The 18,835-nt window shown below is 44.0% G+C and overlaps 1 protein-coding gene across 4 annotated transcripts in view; it reads left to right on the top strand.

Annotated features, from left to right (window-relative positions):
- Nucleotides 1-7,683: 7,683 nt before the first annotated feature.
- The window catches only part of PIP4P2 (phosphatidylinositol-4,5-bisphosphate 4-phosphatase 2), a 66,428-nt gene continuing 55,276 nt past the window's right edge, over nt 7,684-18,835 (top strand). The window contains exon 1 of one of the 4 annotated variants that reach the window (XM_065585888.1): nt 7,684-7,895. In XM_065585888.1, coding sequence (XP_065441960.1) covers nt 7,790-7,895 — 106 coding nt within the window. In that variant the 5' untranslated portion in view covers nt 7,684-7,789. The remainder of the gene's footprint in view (nt 7,896-18,835) is intronic. The other 3 variants (XM_042845140.2, XM_005291566.4, XM_005291565.4) reach the window with 3 other exon arrangements.

Genomic DNA, 18,835 nt, shown 5'->3' with positions numbered 1-18,835 from the left:
TTAAATGACTGCTTCTCGGAGCAGCTATTCCTGGAACCCACAAGAGGAGAGGCAATTCTTGATTTAGTCCTAAGGGGAGCACAGGATCAAGTCCAAGAGGAGAATATAGCTGGACCGCTTGGTAATAGTGACCATAATATAATTAAATTTAACATCCCTGTGGTGGGGAAAACACCACAGCGGCCCAACACTGTAGCATTTAATTTCAGAAAGGGGAACTACACAAAAATGAGGAGGTTAGTTAAACAGAAATTAAAAGGTACAGCACTAAAAGTAAAATCCCTGCAAGCTGCATAGAAACTTTTTAAAAACACCATAATAGAAGCTCAACTTAAATGTATACGCCAAATTAAAAAACAGAGAGAACCAAAAAAGAGCCTCTGTGGCTAATCAACAAAGTAAAAGAAGCACTGAGAGGCAAAAAGGTATCCTTTAAAAAGTGGAAGTTAAATCCTAATGTGCCTCTGTTTTTAATGTAGTGTGTCTTGAGGCAAACCAGATTAGGCCTTATCCTCTCTTATCCCCTGTGTTTACAAGCAGTATTCCAAGTAGGTAACAAAAGACAGATTAATTTACACCAGTAACTAAGGAACAGAAAACATGCATACAAGAAAAACATAATGCAATCTCAGAATAAAAAATAAATCTTCATGTTACCCTAATCCACACTAATTACAGGCGAGTTGCATTCTCCTTCCCACCAACACTTTCATATAGACACCAGCTGCCATGGAAACCATGGATTTTCCAGCCATTGCTCAGTCATCAGACCTTCAAATCAACTCTTCTCTAAAATGTTTTTATCTGACTGGAATTATTCAAGAACTTTAGGATACACAGATTGCTAATTTCTTCCTTTTCTGTCTCATCCAGTGCCCACTGACAGCAATAGCAAAGCTCTCAATGACTTCAATGATGCAGGATCCAACCCTTACAGTTTTCTTTGTAAGTTAAGGGCAAAAATGTGTAGTATCAGTTTAATGCATGTCCTCTTAGATTGTTATAGTGTTCCCATAGTATTTGAAAGCTCTGCACAACTTAAAATAAAGTCAGAGAAAAATGTTGATGTTGTGATTCTTTCAGGGTGTGTGCACTATGTTTTACAGGTCAAAATCAACACCTTAAATTCAACTAATAAAACAAAAATATAGGTCCCACAAAAGGCTGTTTTTCTCTCCTTTGATAGGTCAATAGCCATAATTAACAAAGGAATCATAACTCACAGAGCTGTGGTTAAGCTGTTCATGATGCCAGTGCACAAACAAATATGTTTTTGTTTGATATGGGTGTGACGGGTTGCCCCCCTTTAAGGTACCACCTGATGTACGGGGATACCACTGAGCCTGCCTGTTCTGCCAGCCTGGGCCCCCTTTACTCTGTCTTGCTGAGCCAGGCTCTTAAGCCTCCTAGCACACACACAGGCAGGGCCACACCCAGATGCAGAAAGACACAGACACTGAGATCAGCTCTGGGAAAACTCAGCTTAAGGGACTTGCCCCAGCACTCAGGTGCCCACCTCTCTTGGAGAGCAGAACCAAAGGTATATTGTCTTGCGCTGTATAGAAAGATCTGCACAGCGCACGCTCATCCTCTCTCTCAATGTGAAGAGAGATATGCACAACTTCCCCCTCCCCCAGTTAGAAATTGCACAAACTGGGTTTAATAGTAAACAAAACAAATTTTTTTAACTATAAAAGGCAGATTTTAAGTGAATATAATAGATAGCAAACAGAACAAAGCAGATTACTGAGCAAATAAAACAAAACACGCATACTAAGCTTAAGATCTTAAAGAGACTGGTTTCAAGAAGTAATTTCTCACCCTAAATGTTATTTTAGGCAAATTGCAGAGTTCCTGTAGCTTACAGTTCCAGTTATTTCTTCTTACAGACTGGATCCCTGTCTCACCTCTGCCTTTCCCCTCAGGTCAGTTCCTTTGTCCCTTCAGGTACTTTCAGCAGTCTTTCTTCTTGGATAGGCAATGGAGGAGAATCCTGTTTGCCTTTCTCCCCAGCCTTAAATACAATTTACATAAGGTGGGAATTTTTGTTTTCCAAACTTGACCTCCCCCTTCGGTTAGTGGAAAATGACTAGAAGTCCAAGATAGTGTTTAGTGTCAGGTGACAGGACCACCTGACCCAGTAGTGTCACAGCTATGTCCCAGGAGGACTCTCCGGAAGGAGAGAGATTAGTATTTTCACAGTCTTGTTGTTTCTTCCTAATGGCCCATCAAGGCTGATGGTCTGTTGTCTGGTGGGTGTCTCCCAAATACACACCCAGTTGTAATTGTTATATAATCCATATCCCTAACTTTAGATACAGAAAGAATACAAGCATAGAAATTGGATAATCACATTCAGTAGCTTATAACCTTTCCAATGATACCTTACATGAGCCATCTTGCATAAAGTATATCTTAGTTATGCCATATTCATATCATAACCATATTTCTATGAAGAATATGGGGTGTAACATCACAAAGGGGCTACAGAATTTTGAGCTACTATTATTATATTAAACAATTGTGCTAATTTCAAGGTTGTTTTTTCCCCAGAACCCACTGGGGGGGGGGTCAAAAAACCATTGGCTCCTAAATGGATAAGAAGAGGGATTGGCAGAGTAATGTGTATTTTAAAGCTTCTCAAAAGGTATCACAAAAATGGGAAGTAAAATCAATAAAAAACTGTTGAAGAAATTAACTGTGTCCTTTTAACTTTATGCATCATCTTTCACTTGCCCCGTGTCAGTACTTCTGAAGGATTCCCTGCCTGCCCCAAGCTGTATGATACAGAAGTTCAGGTGGTAAAACCCAGCAAGCCTCTGGGTTTGTCTACACTACCCGCCGGATCGGCAGGCAGCGAACGATCCAGCGGGAGTTCGAGACATGATAAATCGACCACTGAATGCTCTCCTGTCGACTCCGGTACTCCACCAGAACGAGGAGTGCAAGCGGAGTCGACAGGAGAGCGTCAGCTGTCAACTTACAGCAGTGAAGACACCGCGATAAGTAGATCTAAGTACGTTGACTTCAGCTACGCTATTCATGTAGCTGAAGTTGCGTATCTTAGATCGACCCCAAGCAGTAATATAGACAAACCCTCTGGTGCAGAAAGGGGAACTATGACTGTGACTTGGGATACATCTACCTTGCAATGTAAATCTGGATATACATGGAACAACCTTTTGTAAGCTTAATTTTTCAGAAGACATAGCTGCTTCATTTGCCTGTGTGATTTTCAAAGGTGCAGTAGGATGCTTTTCAGTTTTCCTGCACTTAGCAATTATTTCCCCCCACAAGTCTTACATCTAAGATATTTTCCTTGGTTCTGATCAGTGCTGAACATATGCCTCACTTTTTAATACATTGTACACTTCCCTTTGCAGCCAGCAATGGAAATGCATCCCAACAGCTCCTCCATATATTTAAAAAAGTAGCCTCAAGATATAAAAGCAAAAGCTGAGAATCCATTGGACCCACATTCTATTTGCTCAGGGTCCATAGCTGTTAGTTGTATAGGGAGGAGTTTCAGCCTTCAGTGATAGCCTCATCAGGTGGATGCCTATCATTTCTTGCTTTCTTTGGGCTCACTTGTGAGCCCAGCTGCTAGGGTAGTCCATCCTGTGCACTGAATGAGTCAGGGGATCTGTGGAAAAAACAGCATTTGATCATGTAATTAAAGGCTGTTCCATAATGTATATACATAAGGGGGCTGAATTCTGGATGCATAGGCATTCTGTCTCCTGAGTGCTTGACTTTTCAACCTTAATAACATTCAAAAGAATGTAGTTTCTGTATAATCTATCGATAGCTACATAATGTATTGTATCAATTTGCTGGACACCCTTTGGAACTATGTATTACCTAAGTCAATGAAAATGCCATATGGGCATAGGGCTCCATGCCAGTAGATCCCATTGCCTGACTGAGACCTAAATGTATAAGTCAATATGAAATTGTAAACCTGAAGTTACTTTCATAAAATTAATTTAAAATAATGACAAATAGGCAAAATGCAATGAACAAATTATTCACTGGGAATTATTAGTTCACTTCTCGATTCTGTAATTTTGAAGTACAGCAGCTCTAGCAACTAACACCCTCATTCCAAATTAAAGTGGTCTTAATTTGCTTTAGTTTAATTCACTTCCTGAGTGTACTAATGGCACGTCTACACTACAAAATTAAGGCAACCTAAATTACATTGAAATTATAGCCACCGCAGTAAGTAAGCTGCTTTTGTATGTCCTCACGACGCTCCTTGTGTCAGCGGTGTGCGTCCTCACCAGGAGTGCTTGCACCGATCTAACTGTCAGTGTGGGGCATTGTGGGAAGGCTTCTGAAAGGCAGCAACAGTCGATGTAAGCACTGCAGTGTCTACATTTACACTGTGTCAACCTAACTACATTGATTTAAGAGCTATGCCTCTTGTGGAGGTGGAGTTATTAAGTCAGTGTAGTGGGCGAGTTACATCGGTGGGGGCTGCATTTTAGTGTAGACACTTACTGAGTTAGGTTGATGTAAGCTACTTTACATCGACCTAACTCTGTAGTGTAGACCAAAGTTCAGCTAAACCAAATTAAGACTATTTTAATTCTGAATAACAATGTCCAAAGATGTCCATAGTTAAACCGCAAAGATTTAATGCGGTTTAACTATGCTATTTCAAATTCACATCTTTGGTTAATCTGCATTGGATGTCCCTGTGTAGACAAGCCCTTTGGCATTGAAAGGGAGAATTAGGTAGTAGGAGCTGTGGCTGTGTGTTACTTTTATACTTACTTAACAGGCAATTATTTAGACACCAATCATTCTCCGGGTATAGGTCAGTATAATGAGATGCTTAGCTACAATAATTCTTGCTCATATGCCCAGAGTTCAACTGATTAACAGATCTGAATTGTAATGTAGTTTTCCATTTAGGCAATTGGCAGTGATATTAGGGTTTTTAAGACTTCCTCTGAGGCATGGAACAATGCAATGGATGGGTCTCACACAATCAATTTCCTGTAACTGCAGTGCAGTGGGTATTGGTGAACCTGCCTATCTTCTACCTCTTTTTATTGATCTTTTCTAGCTATTGTATCTTTCACAGTACAACAGAAATAGTAAAGGTGCGTGGCTGGAAATGTCAGTTCCTTTATTAGAAATCAGTATATTTACTGAAAACTGGGTGCTTGATAGCAAGACGATAGCAGCAAGCTGGGCTGGAGGTATATTTCAACTATAAATACTAGAGACCTATTATTGAGCTTCTGACATTAGCCTAACACCATCTTAGAACCCCAAACAGAATGTGGGGTAAGCAGCATGTTAGCCCAGATCCTCAAAAGTATTTAGGCATCTAACCAATGGGAGCTTTAAGGGTCCTTGCAGGAAAAGGCTCTAAGGTCTGGCCTGATCCTGAGCAGTGCTGGGAACCACCTGCTCTTATTTAAATCAATGGGAATTTGGGTTGCTCAGCACTTCTTAGGATCAGTCTAATTTAATGAAAGGACAACAACAAAAACACATGGTTCAGAACTATGTAGCCTGAAAGTATGCCTCTTGCAGTCAGTTATAGCATTTTCAGAGGGGACTAGCACGCTCCAGAGAGCACAGTGGTTTGAGATGACAAGAGGGCACTTGCTGGATGAGGGAAGTACTTGGCCTTCAGCTTGGTTCCTTGTCAATATGCACCTAACCACCAGGTGCCCTGTCATGTATTATTCTTCACATGGCAACATTAGAGCTGATCAAAAGTCAGAATTTCCATTTTGCAGGAAATGTCAACATTTCAAAATTATTTTTCATCCTGAATCAAAACAATTAGTTGAAATTTCCCGTGACAGGACAATCCTGAAATACTTCATTTCAGAAATGTCAAAATGTTTCAATAAGATAGAAATGTTTTGTTATGTTTGAATTGTTTCAATTAACTTTATAATTGGCTATCATATCATATTAACAAGTCAAAATGATAAATTCAAAGTGAAACACATCATCCTTATTGAAATGAAAGATTTCAACCTTAGCTAAGTGGAAATGTTTTGATAACTTCCCATCTAAAATTTTGACAAAATCAATATGTTCCTGAGAAATGTTTCTATTTCCTTGAATCAGCATTTTCCAATGGAAAGCTGTTCTGTCAGAATTTTTTTGGCCAGTTCTAACTAATATATCTTATAAAACAAAATTAAGAGGGAAGGAATCCGACTAGCTAATGAAATTGTTGTGTTTGCATCCAACTTCAGAGTTCAGGCTCAGGTCTTATTATCCTGTTGTTACAAAAATGTAAGAGCATTTTCCCAATAACACACTTCAGGAAGTTCAGTTGTCCTAGATAACCACACTTCTGGGATGGCTGATGACACTTGGCAATCCTCCTAATGCCTCAGGCATATGCCGTTATCCAGAATAACTCCACACCTTGTTGTGTTATCACTTACATGCCATACATTAGGAGGGCCTGGAAATCTCAAATCCATGGGTAATGTATCTAGATGACACAGTGTGACAAGCATATGTCTCTTTGGGCAAAAAATACAATAGGAAAGGTTATCCCCAGTTCTTCAGCTGGGATTTCCAGCTGGTGCCTGAGTGGGATTTCAGGCAGAGACAGTATTAAGTGGTGCCTTGTGTCCTCAGAGAGTTCACTGACACCAGAAGAGGAGACCCTTCCCAGATGAGCAGCAGACTCAAATGACAAAAAGAGTATGAATTTCCTTATGCATATTTAATACTGCAATAAAGGTCACTGATTTGCCATCATCTTCTTAAGTACATCAGTGTTTACAATCACAGGGAGGAAACATCTGCCTCCTCATCAGGTTTTTGAAAGAGGCAATTGAAAAAGTAATAACAAGGCCAGCTACAATGACTCCATTTGCTTTTTGCTGTTTACTATATCATCTCTTTTCTTTGAGTTTATTTTTAAAAACATGATTTTTTTCATGAGATCTTTAATTTTGTGCAGACATCCCAGTGAAAACTGTCATATAAAAACCTTGAGTGAGCGAGAGACATAACAGATCAAACCACTAGTAAAAAAGCAGAAAGTGAGAAAATACTATTTTTTCCTCCTTTTTTTAGTAACTTCCAGTTGAAAAAGCAAAAGGTACCCATCTCTTTATGCTAATGGTGTCTGCAAACAATTCTGGAATGAAAATCTTATGTAAAATATTAGAGAGACAAAGTGGGTGAGGTGCTATATTTTATTGGACCAACTTCGGTTGGTACAAGAGACAGCTCTTGACTAGTGACACTATAGTGAGAGAATAGGGATAGCAAGCAAGGAGGAGAGAGTGTGTGCACGCGCCTCATAACAAACCCCAAGGTGCCAGGGTTTCCCTCTCCTGCTGCAGTGTGGCCTGGGCAACCACAGGTGTACTCTCTCCTGCTCATGTCCCAGTTTCTCCTGGGAGGAGAGCCTGAACACCAGTTGCTCCCCCTTGCCACCCTCATCTTAAGGCTCAGGCATTAGCTGCCCTGGGAAACAAAAACAGCTGCCACATGAGTTATTCCCCCCCACCATCATCATCCTCAACTTTGGCAGAGGCTGCAGGGAATGGAAGCTCTGCCCTTCCCCATCCTCTGCCTCATTAGCTTGTGACATTGAGAGTCCAGCTAGTCCCACCCTCCCTCCTTCAGGTCCCTTCCCTCTCCTGGTCCTGCTCCCAGGCCCTCCCCCCGTTCTCGCGCTGCTGGTCCCGCTCCCCTCCCCCTCGCTCCAGTGCCTTGTGACACGCTCACACGCCGGGCGAGCGAGGAGAGCGCTTCCCCGGGCTGAGCCTGCCCTGCTGCCGCAGTAGTCATGGCTGCTGACGGGGTGGACGAGCGCTCCCCTCTGCTCTCCGCGCCCAGCTCCGGCAATGTCACCCCCACCGCGCCGCCCTATTTACCAGAGAGCAGCCCCAGAGGTGAGTCCCCACTGCCCCCTCCCCCCGGCCAGCCTTTCCAGCCTGCGCTGGGGGAGAGGGTGGGTGTCTTGCAAAGCTGGTGGGTCCCGCGGCTTGGCCTGGCCCTGCAGGGGTTTCTCGGCGTGCCCCGGAGGCGGGGGTATTTTCTTGGCGGGGGGCAGGGTAGGAAAGGCTGCACGATGAGTTTGCAACGTGCCGCATTCCCGGCTTCTCCGCAGCAGCCATCAGTGCATTGTTACCGGCGGCGAGTCAAACGTGCAGACCCTAACGCGCATCGCTCAGCAACTGCTGCTTGGCCTAGGCAGAGGCAGGGTGTGTTTGGTGCACACATTGTTCCCGTGTCCTTGAGAGGCTGTTGCTCAAGAAACAAACAAGAAAAACCATGCAATCTGTCATTGAAAGCCTCATCATCCTCCCCTCACCCCCAATCTGTTGATTTGGGGGTTCCCTGTTCCTACAACCCACGAGCAAGTCATTTTTTTACCTCAGTTCAGATCTCAGTAATTTTTATACTGAAAATTGTAAAAAAAAAAAAAAAAAAAGTGGGTGGGATATTACATATGTAATTAGTCTTCATTTAAAAATCCACGCACCTTTTGGTGCTGCTTGTGAAGCACCTTCGTGAAAAGTGACACTAAACTTCTTGTGGAGCTGAAAGTATCTTTTACCTTTCAATATCTTTTGCTTGAGTTGCCTTAAGAGGGAATAATGCTGGCATTATTATCAGACTTAGAGAAAATTGCGTCTGATTTGTGCCTGATTGCTGATAGCTGCTCTTTGATGGGACTGCCTTGCCTTGAGGAGGGGGGACGGGTCGTTGTTGGGCCTTGAGACAAGCAGGCATGTGTATAGTTTAGTGAACAATAGGCTGAAGGAGGAATGGAATAAACAAATGGTAGTTTCTCAGGTAGCAAAAGTAGTCTCACTTTTTCTTTATTGCATGGAAATTTGAGCAGCAAAGAAAAAGCTGAGAAACAGCGGGTAATGCTTTTAAAAAGGCAGGGTAGAGCATATTTCTAGCAACACTGACTACATTCACATTTTAACTTTTTTTTTTTTAAAGCTATTTTGAAAGGTAAATTATTGGATTTTAGTCCTCCCATTAATTAGAGGTGGGATTAAACCAAAGGATATTTTAACTGTGAGTAACTAAATTCAGTGTGGTCAACTATAGTATAGGACACAGAGAGAATCTTACCTGCAAGCATATCTTAAAGAATCAAACCGGAACAAATGGAGAAAAGACATAGAAAGACCCCATTTCATTTCCAATGGTCATCAAAGCCTTGTACCAGTAGACACGGGTGGTAGAATTCTAGTCTGGTGGGCAAACTGGTACTAGAGAGTAGCTCTCTGTACAGTAGCATCTATACTGAATATAGTGACTAGCACATGTCATTGCGAGTTTGGTTTTGCAGGCCACACACGAAAAAAGCAAGTTTGATACAGTAGGTCATTGACTTGTGAATGTGGGATCCAGATTAATGATGTATTGTTAAACTCTCTTCTATAGGTGTAATAAAATTGGTCTGTTGGTAAAGGTTGTCTGTTCAGTAAGAGGGAGTTAATTTCTACTTAAGCAAGTAACTTAGAGTTGGAGCTAGGAATAGTAATAAACATGATCTAAAAATTAAATATAATTATGAATCTATGGTTTACAAAACACATTGGTATAGATGTTTTTTAAACTAGTTAAACCTCTTGAATGAAACAGAATGTCAGAAAAAGCTCAGACTGTCTAAACTAAATGAGATTAGTTCAGCTTTAGTGGCAGCATTTAAAGTATGAGGTTCCAATCCTACTCTGGCTGGCTTTAATAGGAGCAGATTTGGGTCTCTATTTTTACCGGGCTTGTTACAAATTAGGATCTCCAGTTTTCACATACAGATTAAACAGGATCTAAATCTAAACCAAAAAGTGATTTATATGTGAATACACTGTAGATGGGAGCACTAAAGAAAGTGAACAAATGCTACAGGTGAGCAAATATGTTTTTTGTAGACTGTAATCTTTAAAACTGTCAGAAAATCAGGGCTGGATATGAAAATCTAGCTCTGCTGTGCCCTTGGTTAACATTAACCATCATCTAGCATTCTTAATTACACAAACCAGTAACACAGGCCTCAAAACAGAGGTCATGGAGATTGGATTTTCTTTCCCTGGGATCTAATTATGCAGAATTGCCTTCACTCCTTATGTTTATAACCTCCTTAGCTTTAAAGTATATTGGTTTTCAGGCATTTTGAATTCTCATATTCAGTTATTTTTTTCCTAGGAGTCTTTGTTTTGTAACTATTACTCTATGTACAGTTAAGAGTATTTTGAAAATGTGATTATTAATTATGTAATGGGAATGAATCAGTGCAATGACTTGGGTTTGAACCCAGATATAAGCCTATGCTGTAGCACTTTTCTTAAACCTGGTTCTCATGCCAATTGATACTATTACTTAATAGTTTCTTTGATGTCATCAGTGAAAATTTGTGAGAGAGCCCAGCACTTAAATTTCACGTTCAGATGGCAGGAAAAAGCAACAAGCTTGAATGATTTTGGCATATAATATTTTTATTAATACATTCTATACTCCTCCCATAGAAAAGGTGCAGAATCCATGTGTTGTTAAAGCATTTTGTTGTGCTAAGTATGTATGCCAGATCGCCTGTAAAAATCACTTACATGAAAGTCGAAATTATTTTGTTTTGCTAGTATGGCTTAAAGGAATAGTGAAAATTTGTTGGCATACAGTATATAGGATAAGTTGCTGTAGCTTCCTAGTTAATTGCCTCTCTACCTCAATTACCCTTGAGGAAGGCAAGTTGCTAGTTAAAAAGAAAATGTATAATATATAGCTGCTGATTAAACTAATAGAGACTGCACTGTAATGTGTACACACAAGGGGCAGAGTTAAGGTTGCACATTCTGTAATCTGAAACTGTTTAGCTACACACCACTAGATAGGCTATCCCATACACCTCAGGAGACCTGCAGGAGAAACTCCTCTCTCTTGTATGTCTTAGGAGCTGCAGAGATGCTGAAGCAGGTGTTCTTCAGTGGTGAGGTGCCAAAAGTAGATCATGGGGGAACACCCAGTGGATCACGCCTGCTGGTTGAGCATGCAAGAAAATCCATGGATCACTGGGACCCAGCAGGAGCACAGGCAGGGGAAAGAAGGAGCTGTTCTCACCTTCGGCTTTCACCTAGCACCCAGTCAGAGATCAGTTCCTCTGTCCCTATCCACCCTTGGTTCTAGGCGTAGGGATGTGGTGTGTCAAGGAGCAATGGAGCTTGCTTTCTAGCCCCTCAGAGCAGTGTTCCCTAGTCTCCAGAGCTGAGAGCAGGGCCGCACATAGGTTTTTGGGGGGCAGGGCCAAAATCTGAAATGGAGGGCCTCCCCCTCCAAAAATCCCCAAGGGTGCAAAAACACCGAGGGGAAGCCTGGGTGGGGAGCGAGCAAGCCCACCCTGCACTCCCTTTATAATGGCAGCCCCTGTCCCACGGGACTGGGTCCAGCTCCCTGCTCAGTGGATTGTGACCTGGAGCATGGGGTTGCAGTGCCACTCAGTTTGGGGGCCTTCTCAAACAAAGGGCCTGGGGCACTGCCCCTTTTGCCTCCTGCCCTGTCAGCCCTGTCTGAGTACATTAAACGTTTGGACATGTTCTAAGTAAATACAGTACCCAATAGATGGTACACAGCTGATTTATTCCTTTAAATTGGAGGGGATGTCACTTGGAGGTGTAGCAGCACCCTCCTTTTGGGGAAGAAACTGCTGCTTCTTTCCTCCACCTTTGCTCCTAGCAATTGTGTATTTTTCACCTAGGCTAGCACTTTTCAAGTGCTGGCAAGGCCTTAGTTATGTTCTTATTTATGAAGTCTTCTAAGAGGTAGAACCATCTTTTTAATAATGAGGAGTGTGTGGCTGGTAACACATCCCCAGGGCTCAATGTGATGCATTGGAAGCACCGATAGGTAGGGAGTATCATCTCTTCACACAAGCAGCAGGGCAGGATCTCTCAAAAGCACAGAGTGTGGTAGGGATTGTCATATCCCAGAAGGGCCTGGTTTGTTGAGTTGGGGAGTTGGAAATGCCTAACCCACAAGTGTGCGTGCTACGGCGAGCAGATAGTAGGCGTGCATATTCCTACTGAGAGGAGCAGCAGAATTCACTATAGAGAAATAATCCAGCGGCATGCCTATGACAGAGGATGCATTGGATATGGTTCTGCTGGCCAGGGCAGGATTTAGATTCTAACCTCTTTCTGGCAGGAGTAAGCTTGTTTGGATGTAGTGCGGTGGTCCTCTAGCTTTGTTATTCTGCAGTGCACATTGATGGGAACTTTCTTCTGGACTATCTCCCAGTCACTAACTGCTTGTGTCCCTAACCACCTGTCTGCCTTATTTTGTGGACCACCATCAACGGCTCTGCAGACTACTGGATGGCTGTAGACTGTGTTTGAGAGGCACTGAAATACAGCAATAACTTCTTTTTCTCAACGTATTCTTCATTACCTCCATGTACCCCTCCCCCTTTCCATGCCCCTTTTTTATGCCCAGAATCACAGCAGCTGCCTGTGAGGAAACCTAGATGCAGATCCCTTTGGAGATAGTCTCTGCCTTTCTGAATGTCAGGCAGAGGAAGATTTTCAAGGGTAATGTGAAATATGGCTTCCTAGGAAGCCAATACGTTACCACATCCACAGCATATTCTTATCCTGGGGAGAAAGGGACCCACCTCTAGCTTGAACTAGGATACTCTGCATAACAGAGAGCATTCTGCTGTCATTGATGATATGATGTAGCTGTTGTTTTTCTTTTGTTAGAAGTAACATTGATAATGTAGCTATAAACCATAATATCAATAGCAGTAATCAGATTTCATTACAGGTGCTCTGAAAAGATCTATGGCTTGTAAAAACAAGATTTGCTGGAAATGACTGGATATCAGGAATACTAGGCCTACGCATATGAACTGTTTTACTGCTGTCAGTATATTGTATCTTACAAATGCCACAAATATTTAGTCTGAAATTCAGACGGTTAAAAAAGCCATCTGTAAGTGCTATATTAATGTACTTTGAAAGCTGTCTGCATTTCTATTAAGAGTTCTTGACTGGCAGACTCCTAACCCTGCTAGGGAATCTGTTTGTCTTCTCCTCACAATATACTCTTTGCTGAAATTTAATTCCTGGTACTGATTTGTTTTTGGAACTCCTCTAAATGCATTTTTTTAGCATGAAGATTATAGCCCCAATATTTCCTTCATTTTTGATGGATATTTTTGCCCAGTTCACAATCAGCCTCGTTCTAGTTCAGATGTGAACATCAGGTCCAGTGCCATTCTAAAAGATAATCATAATTTATCCTGAGATATTGGAAGTAGCTGATGTGGCAGGATGCTAGAATCTGTGCTGCTCACCTGGGAGCCAAACAGCTCTAATATGGGGCAATTGTAGTGATTCTTTCCATTACAAGTGTTATTTGACCAATCTCAGGTCTCCATCAGACTTCTGCTGCAGTGGAAGAAGATTGCTGCTTATGCTGGATTCCATCAAGCATAGTTGCCAATATTTAAAAGGGCATGCAAATACAGTTCTCCAGGCAAACAGCAGTTCTGTGGGCTGGTAGTCTCCCAGACACTGGGAACTTTTGTGTACATTCTGGTGATCTCCAGGACTTAAAGCATTTTGCAAACAATTGTCACAACACAATAGCTGGCACTTGTTGCCACCCTTCTTTTATGGAAGGGGAAAATGAGGCAGAGATTACAGCCTCACAGTGAATTGCTCTTGGGGCTAGGATTAGAAGGCAGGAATCCCTTTGTGACTCTTCCCAGTGATACCTAGAATTGTGAGGCATCTTGCTGCCACCTGCCCTTAGCATGAGGAAACCTTGTCTGTACCTGCCAGGGGCCAGCTCCCAGCCACAGGCAACACCTGCACACCGTTCTCAGCCCCTGTGGGGTCTACTCTCCCTCATGCAGGCTAGCAATAGGCACACTCCAACCCATGAGTCCTCCAAGCTTCCCACTATGGTGTCCAGCCCCCTAACCACTGGACACTCACAGAATTAGCAGGCCCGTTGTTCCCAAAGGAACAGCACACTGCAGCTTACTAGTTACACCTTAGAACCCAGCTTTGCTTAACACACAGCATTCAGATATGTTTAGAGAGTAAGTATAACAAAGAACAGAGATTCAAGTGATAGCAAACAAAAACAACAAAGGGTTACATGTAAAATAAAAGCAGAACATGCATTCTAGAAACTAAGCTTGACTAACATGATTCCCTCTTGTCTAATAAGGCACTGCTTAACCAAAGTCTTTCACACAGCATTTTTCCACTAGGAAAGCTGAGATCCTCCTTTCATGGGACCAAGTGTGCTGGCAGCTTTCCTCCTGATGAAGGATGCCCTTGCTTCTTTCTGCACCCCTAGATATATTAGACAGTTCTTTGTTCCTCTGCTATATATATATTTATATATATAGGCTTTACCAAATTCACAGCCATGAAAAACACGTCAGACAGTGAAATCTGGTCTCCCCCCCATGAAATTTGGTCTTTTGTGTGCTTTAACCCTATACTATGCAGATTTCACAGGGCAGACCAGCATTACTCAGATTGGGGGTCCTGACCCAAAAGGGAGTTGCAGGGGGTCACAAGGTTATTTCAAAGGGTATTGTGGTATTGCCACCCTTACTTCTGCACTGCTGCCCTCAGAGCTGGGCGGCCGGAGAGTGGCGGCTGCTGACTGAGGGCCCAGCTCTGCAGGCAGCAGCGCTGACATGAGGGTGGCAATACCACCATACCATTCCACCCTTACTTCTGCGCTGCTACTGATGGCAGCTCTGCCTTCAGAGCTGAGCTCCTGGCCAGCAGCCGCTGCTGTCCAGCTGCCCAGCGTTGAAGGCAGCGCCGCCGCAGTAATGGTAGCAGTACCGCAACCCCTCTACGATAACCTGGTGATTTCCCCCCCACACACACACCTCTTTTTGGGGCCAGGACCCCTACAGTTACAACACTGAAATCATTAAATTTACAAAATTGACCAAAATAGACCGTGAATTTGGTAGGGCCCTTCCTATATACAGCTCCCACCACCAAGCTGTTCACCTCTTTCTGTTAATTTCTTCTCCTGAAATCCTCACCCTCTCCTCATTAGCATTTGACTCAGTATGCAAATAGCATTCCATTTGTAAGACATGCAATACACAATTGTCAGCTAGGGAGATGAGTGTCTCCCACCTCCTGTCTTGTGAAACCTGCCTTAAGGGACACTACCTGTGGGTGACCTGCTTTTAACTACAATGGCCTAAGAGTGTGTTTTGCTCTGTGTGTGTGTGTATATGATATATATATATATAATCTGCACATACATTTCACAAAGATAATGGCTTCAGTAGAAACCTTATATGACCCTCTTTGGTGAACTAGAATGTAAATACCAGACCCAGAGGATCAGAGGTCCTTGGGTCTCCCCCTTGTTCTTAGTTTTCTTCTTAGCGTGCTAGATGTGATGCCTTTTGTTATTGAGCTGGCCCGTCTTTGGCTAGAGCTGGCTGCTCAACATGAGCCAGCTCTGTGGTAGGCAGCTTGTCCGATGCTGGAAAGGTGTTCATGGGAGCAGTAGCAGCAACAGCCCAGGCACCACCCCATGTCTGATTTTTCCAACTTTCAGTCATCTACGGTTTTTTAAAATTACACTGATCTTTTTACAGTGCGCATGCAGTAGGAAATATTGCCAGACTCCAAAAGTATTTACGGATTACAGTATTGGCTTCTGTCTCTACTAGTGGGTAGTCTTGAACTGAGAATGAGGAGAGCTTAACTTGTCTCCACATGTAGGCATGCCCAGGCATTAATCCAGACGGCATTGCAGTTCTTCAGAAAACAACCAATCATTAAAATGTTCTGAAGTTACTCCAAAAATCTTCAAGAGTGTATTGGTTTCTGCAAAGGATGATGGTAAGGCTGAGATTCTGAAAATGAGCCTATCCTAAATAATGAAGGGCCAGATTCTGCTCTCAGCTACACTGGTGTAATTCTGGAGTAACTCCATATATGTCTGTGGGGTTACTCCAGAATTTTGCCAGTGCAAATGATAGCAGACTTGAGTCTGAAATTTACCAAAATTATGTTTTGTTTTATTTTTTCAGAAACATTTAACATGCATGCACCCAAAAATGCAAACAAATCAAAGGTCTTGGGTAGCTTGTGTGTAGGCTACACAGCAAAGAAACAGGCTTTAACAGCATCTTAGAAGATTGTGATTTCTCATCATTAGGAAATATATTGTAGTTTTTTGTGTGTACTTCAGTACTCTCCCTACTCGCAGAAACGGAGGGAAAGAATGAGTATAGTGTTAGGGTTGCCAACTTTAATATTTAAAATCTAGACACTCCAGCAGGAGTAAAGGAACCTCCCCTGCCCTGCCTCTTCCCCCAAGGCCCTGCTCCTGCCCTGCCTTGTCCCTCCAAGGCCCCGCCCACCATTTGCTCCTTTCCCTCCTCCCCCCCCCGTCCAGATCAGGAGGGACTTGTCTGCAGAGCCAAGGCTGGGAGTTGCAGGTGCCCGACACAGGTTGGAGGTAGCCCCGGCTGAGTAGGGTGGCCAGGTGTCCGGTTTTCAACCGGAACTCTGGTTGAAAAGGGATCCTGGCAGCTCTGGTCAGTACTGCTGACTGGGCAGTTGACTGTCCAATTGGCAGTGCCGCGCAGTGGTAGCTACCGCTCCCGGGAAGCAGCTGGCATGTCCGGCTCCTAGGCTTGGGGCGCACAAGGGGGTCTGTGTGCTGCCCCTCCCGCAGGCTCACTCTCATTGGCCGGGTCAGGGCAGGGGCCGAACTAGCACAATTTGTGAGCGCTCAGCAGGTGGCTGTTGAGGAGTTGTGGTGTGCACCTCTTCTGCTGTTGCCGGTCCTCTTCTCGCTCTCCTCCTGTGGCTGGGCTTGAGCTGCGGCATGTGCCCTCACTGCCCTGTGGTGAACCGTGGTGTGTCGCCCCATTGCTGGCACCCAGGAGTTTGAGGTATGTATCCCCATCTCTGAGTGCTGGGAATAGGGCTGCACCCCTATCCCCTTCACTGCATCCCTCCCCGTCCCATTCCCCGCACCCTCATCCCTCCCTGTCCCAACCCCCCACACTCTCATCCCCCCCATTGCATCCCTTCCCCTCCCATCCTTCCCTGCCCCCACACCTACCCATCCCATCCCTGTACCCCTTACAGCGCTCTCCCACCCATCCTCTCCACCTCCCAGATCTGCCACCCCATGTCCTTCACCCCCCACCCTGCACTCCATTCACCTCCATACACTGCTGCACTCCCATTATGTCCCTATACACCCCTGTGCCCCCCACATCCTCATGCACCTGTAGCTTTCTGCCTCCCCCTGCCTCCTCATCCACCCCACATACCCCCCACACTCCCTCCTCTCTCCTTCACTGCCCTCACCCCCATCCTGCTCTCATCCTTAGCCTCTTTCCCTCCCCATCCTCTCTCCTCCACCCCCTCCCATCTTTTCCCTCCAGCCCACCCTCCTCCCTTCCCGGCTGGGCGATTTAGGCAGCCCCTGGAAGAGTGGCGTCCTTCTGGGCACCATCATAATCAGAGAGAGAAAATAAAAAGGCAATAAAACTCAGCCAGCAGCCTGGGGCCCAGGCAGAGCAGAGCCCCCTCAGTGCCAGGCGGCCAGCCTCCGACCCCTTCGCTCTGATATTTGAATCACACTTTCCATCTCCCACGTTCAAACTGTTGCAGCTCCTGGCCTTCTCCTGGTGCCTGTTTGGGCCTTGTAGTGAAACTGAGCACCTGAGCGAGGGTGAGGAAAAGCAAGCAATGGAGGGAGGGGGGGATGGAGTGAGCGGGGGTGGGGCAACGGTGTTTGGTTTTCTGGAATTAGAAAGTTGGCAACCCTACAGCTGAGTAAGGGTTGGTGCAGGTCATGACCCAGTGCCTCCCCATCTCCCCCACCCGTGATGACTGGACTTCGGATGTCCGATCAGTAGACCTGACTGAACTTTTTGGTCCAAAACTGGATACCTATATGGCTACCCTATATAGTGTCTCCACAAGCTAAAACAAACTGGTAGGACTAAATTTGGGCCTGTCAGCTTTAATAGTAGCCCTTTAATTCTTTCCAGCAGCTGCTGCTTTTTTGAGCACTGCTTTTTTGTAGGACTATGATGTGACTCCTGGTTTCTTTGAAACATTTGTTGATAGTTCGGCTGTGAGTACTGTATAGTTTATTCAGTGTCTCTTGGTTCCATGCTTAAAGGGGAGCTCTTTTGTACACACTTCCTACTTTATGCTGTTTTCAAGTGTTGGGCTTCAGTAATTTTTACCTCCTCCTCCTCACACATGCACATATTTAGTGCTCTTATTTCAAGACACTAATTTACATAAAAAGTGACTAAAATAGACTCAAGCTATTATCTCCAGTAAAACTTTACTTAGGACTGTCATGTGTTCAAATGAATTTTGTTGTGTTACTGTAATGTGTTAGACTGTGTTTTCTATTGCCTATTGCAATTCCCTATTTAAGAACACATGTAGAAACTGTAGTGGGGACCTAGTACCTTATTGCCTTCCTGGCTTCTTACAGACAATAGGGGTAGAGAAAGGGAAATCTGGTCATTCAAAAGGGTAGAAAGCCTTTTTGGTCCCTCCTCATGCTGAGCTGTTGTTTTTTAAATGACTAACATTTCCTTTTAGTACATTACATAAGCTGCATTTGCATTTACACTCCCAGGCCTTGGCTACACTGGCGCTGTACAGCGCTGCAACTTGCTGCACTCAGAGGTGTGAAAAAACACCCCCCTGAGCGCAGCGACAACAGCGCTGTAGAACGCCAGTGTAATCAGTGCCTGTAGTGCTGCACGCTTGCTCGCAGAGCTGCAAGCTACTCCCCTCGGAGAGGTGGAATACATACAGCGCTGCGAGAGCTCTCG

This window comes from Chrysemys picta, chromosome 2, assembly GCF_011386835.1.
Source record: "Chrysemys picta bellii isolate R12L10 chromosome 2, ASM1138683v2, whole genome shotgun sequence".
Taxonomy (NCBI): Eukaryota; Metazoa; Chordata; order Testudines; family Emydidae; genus Chrysemys; species Chrysemys picta.
Note: the sequence above shows the minus strand (reverse complement) of the source record. Positions and strands in the feature narration are given on the sequence as shown.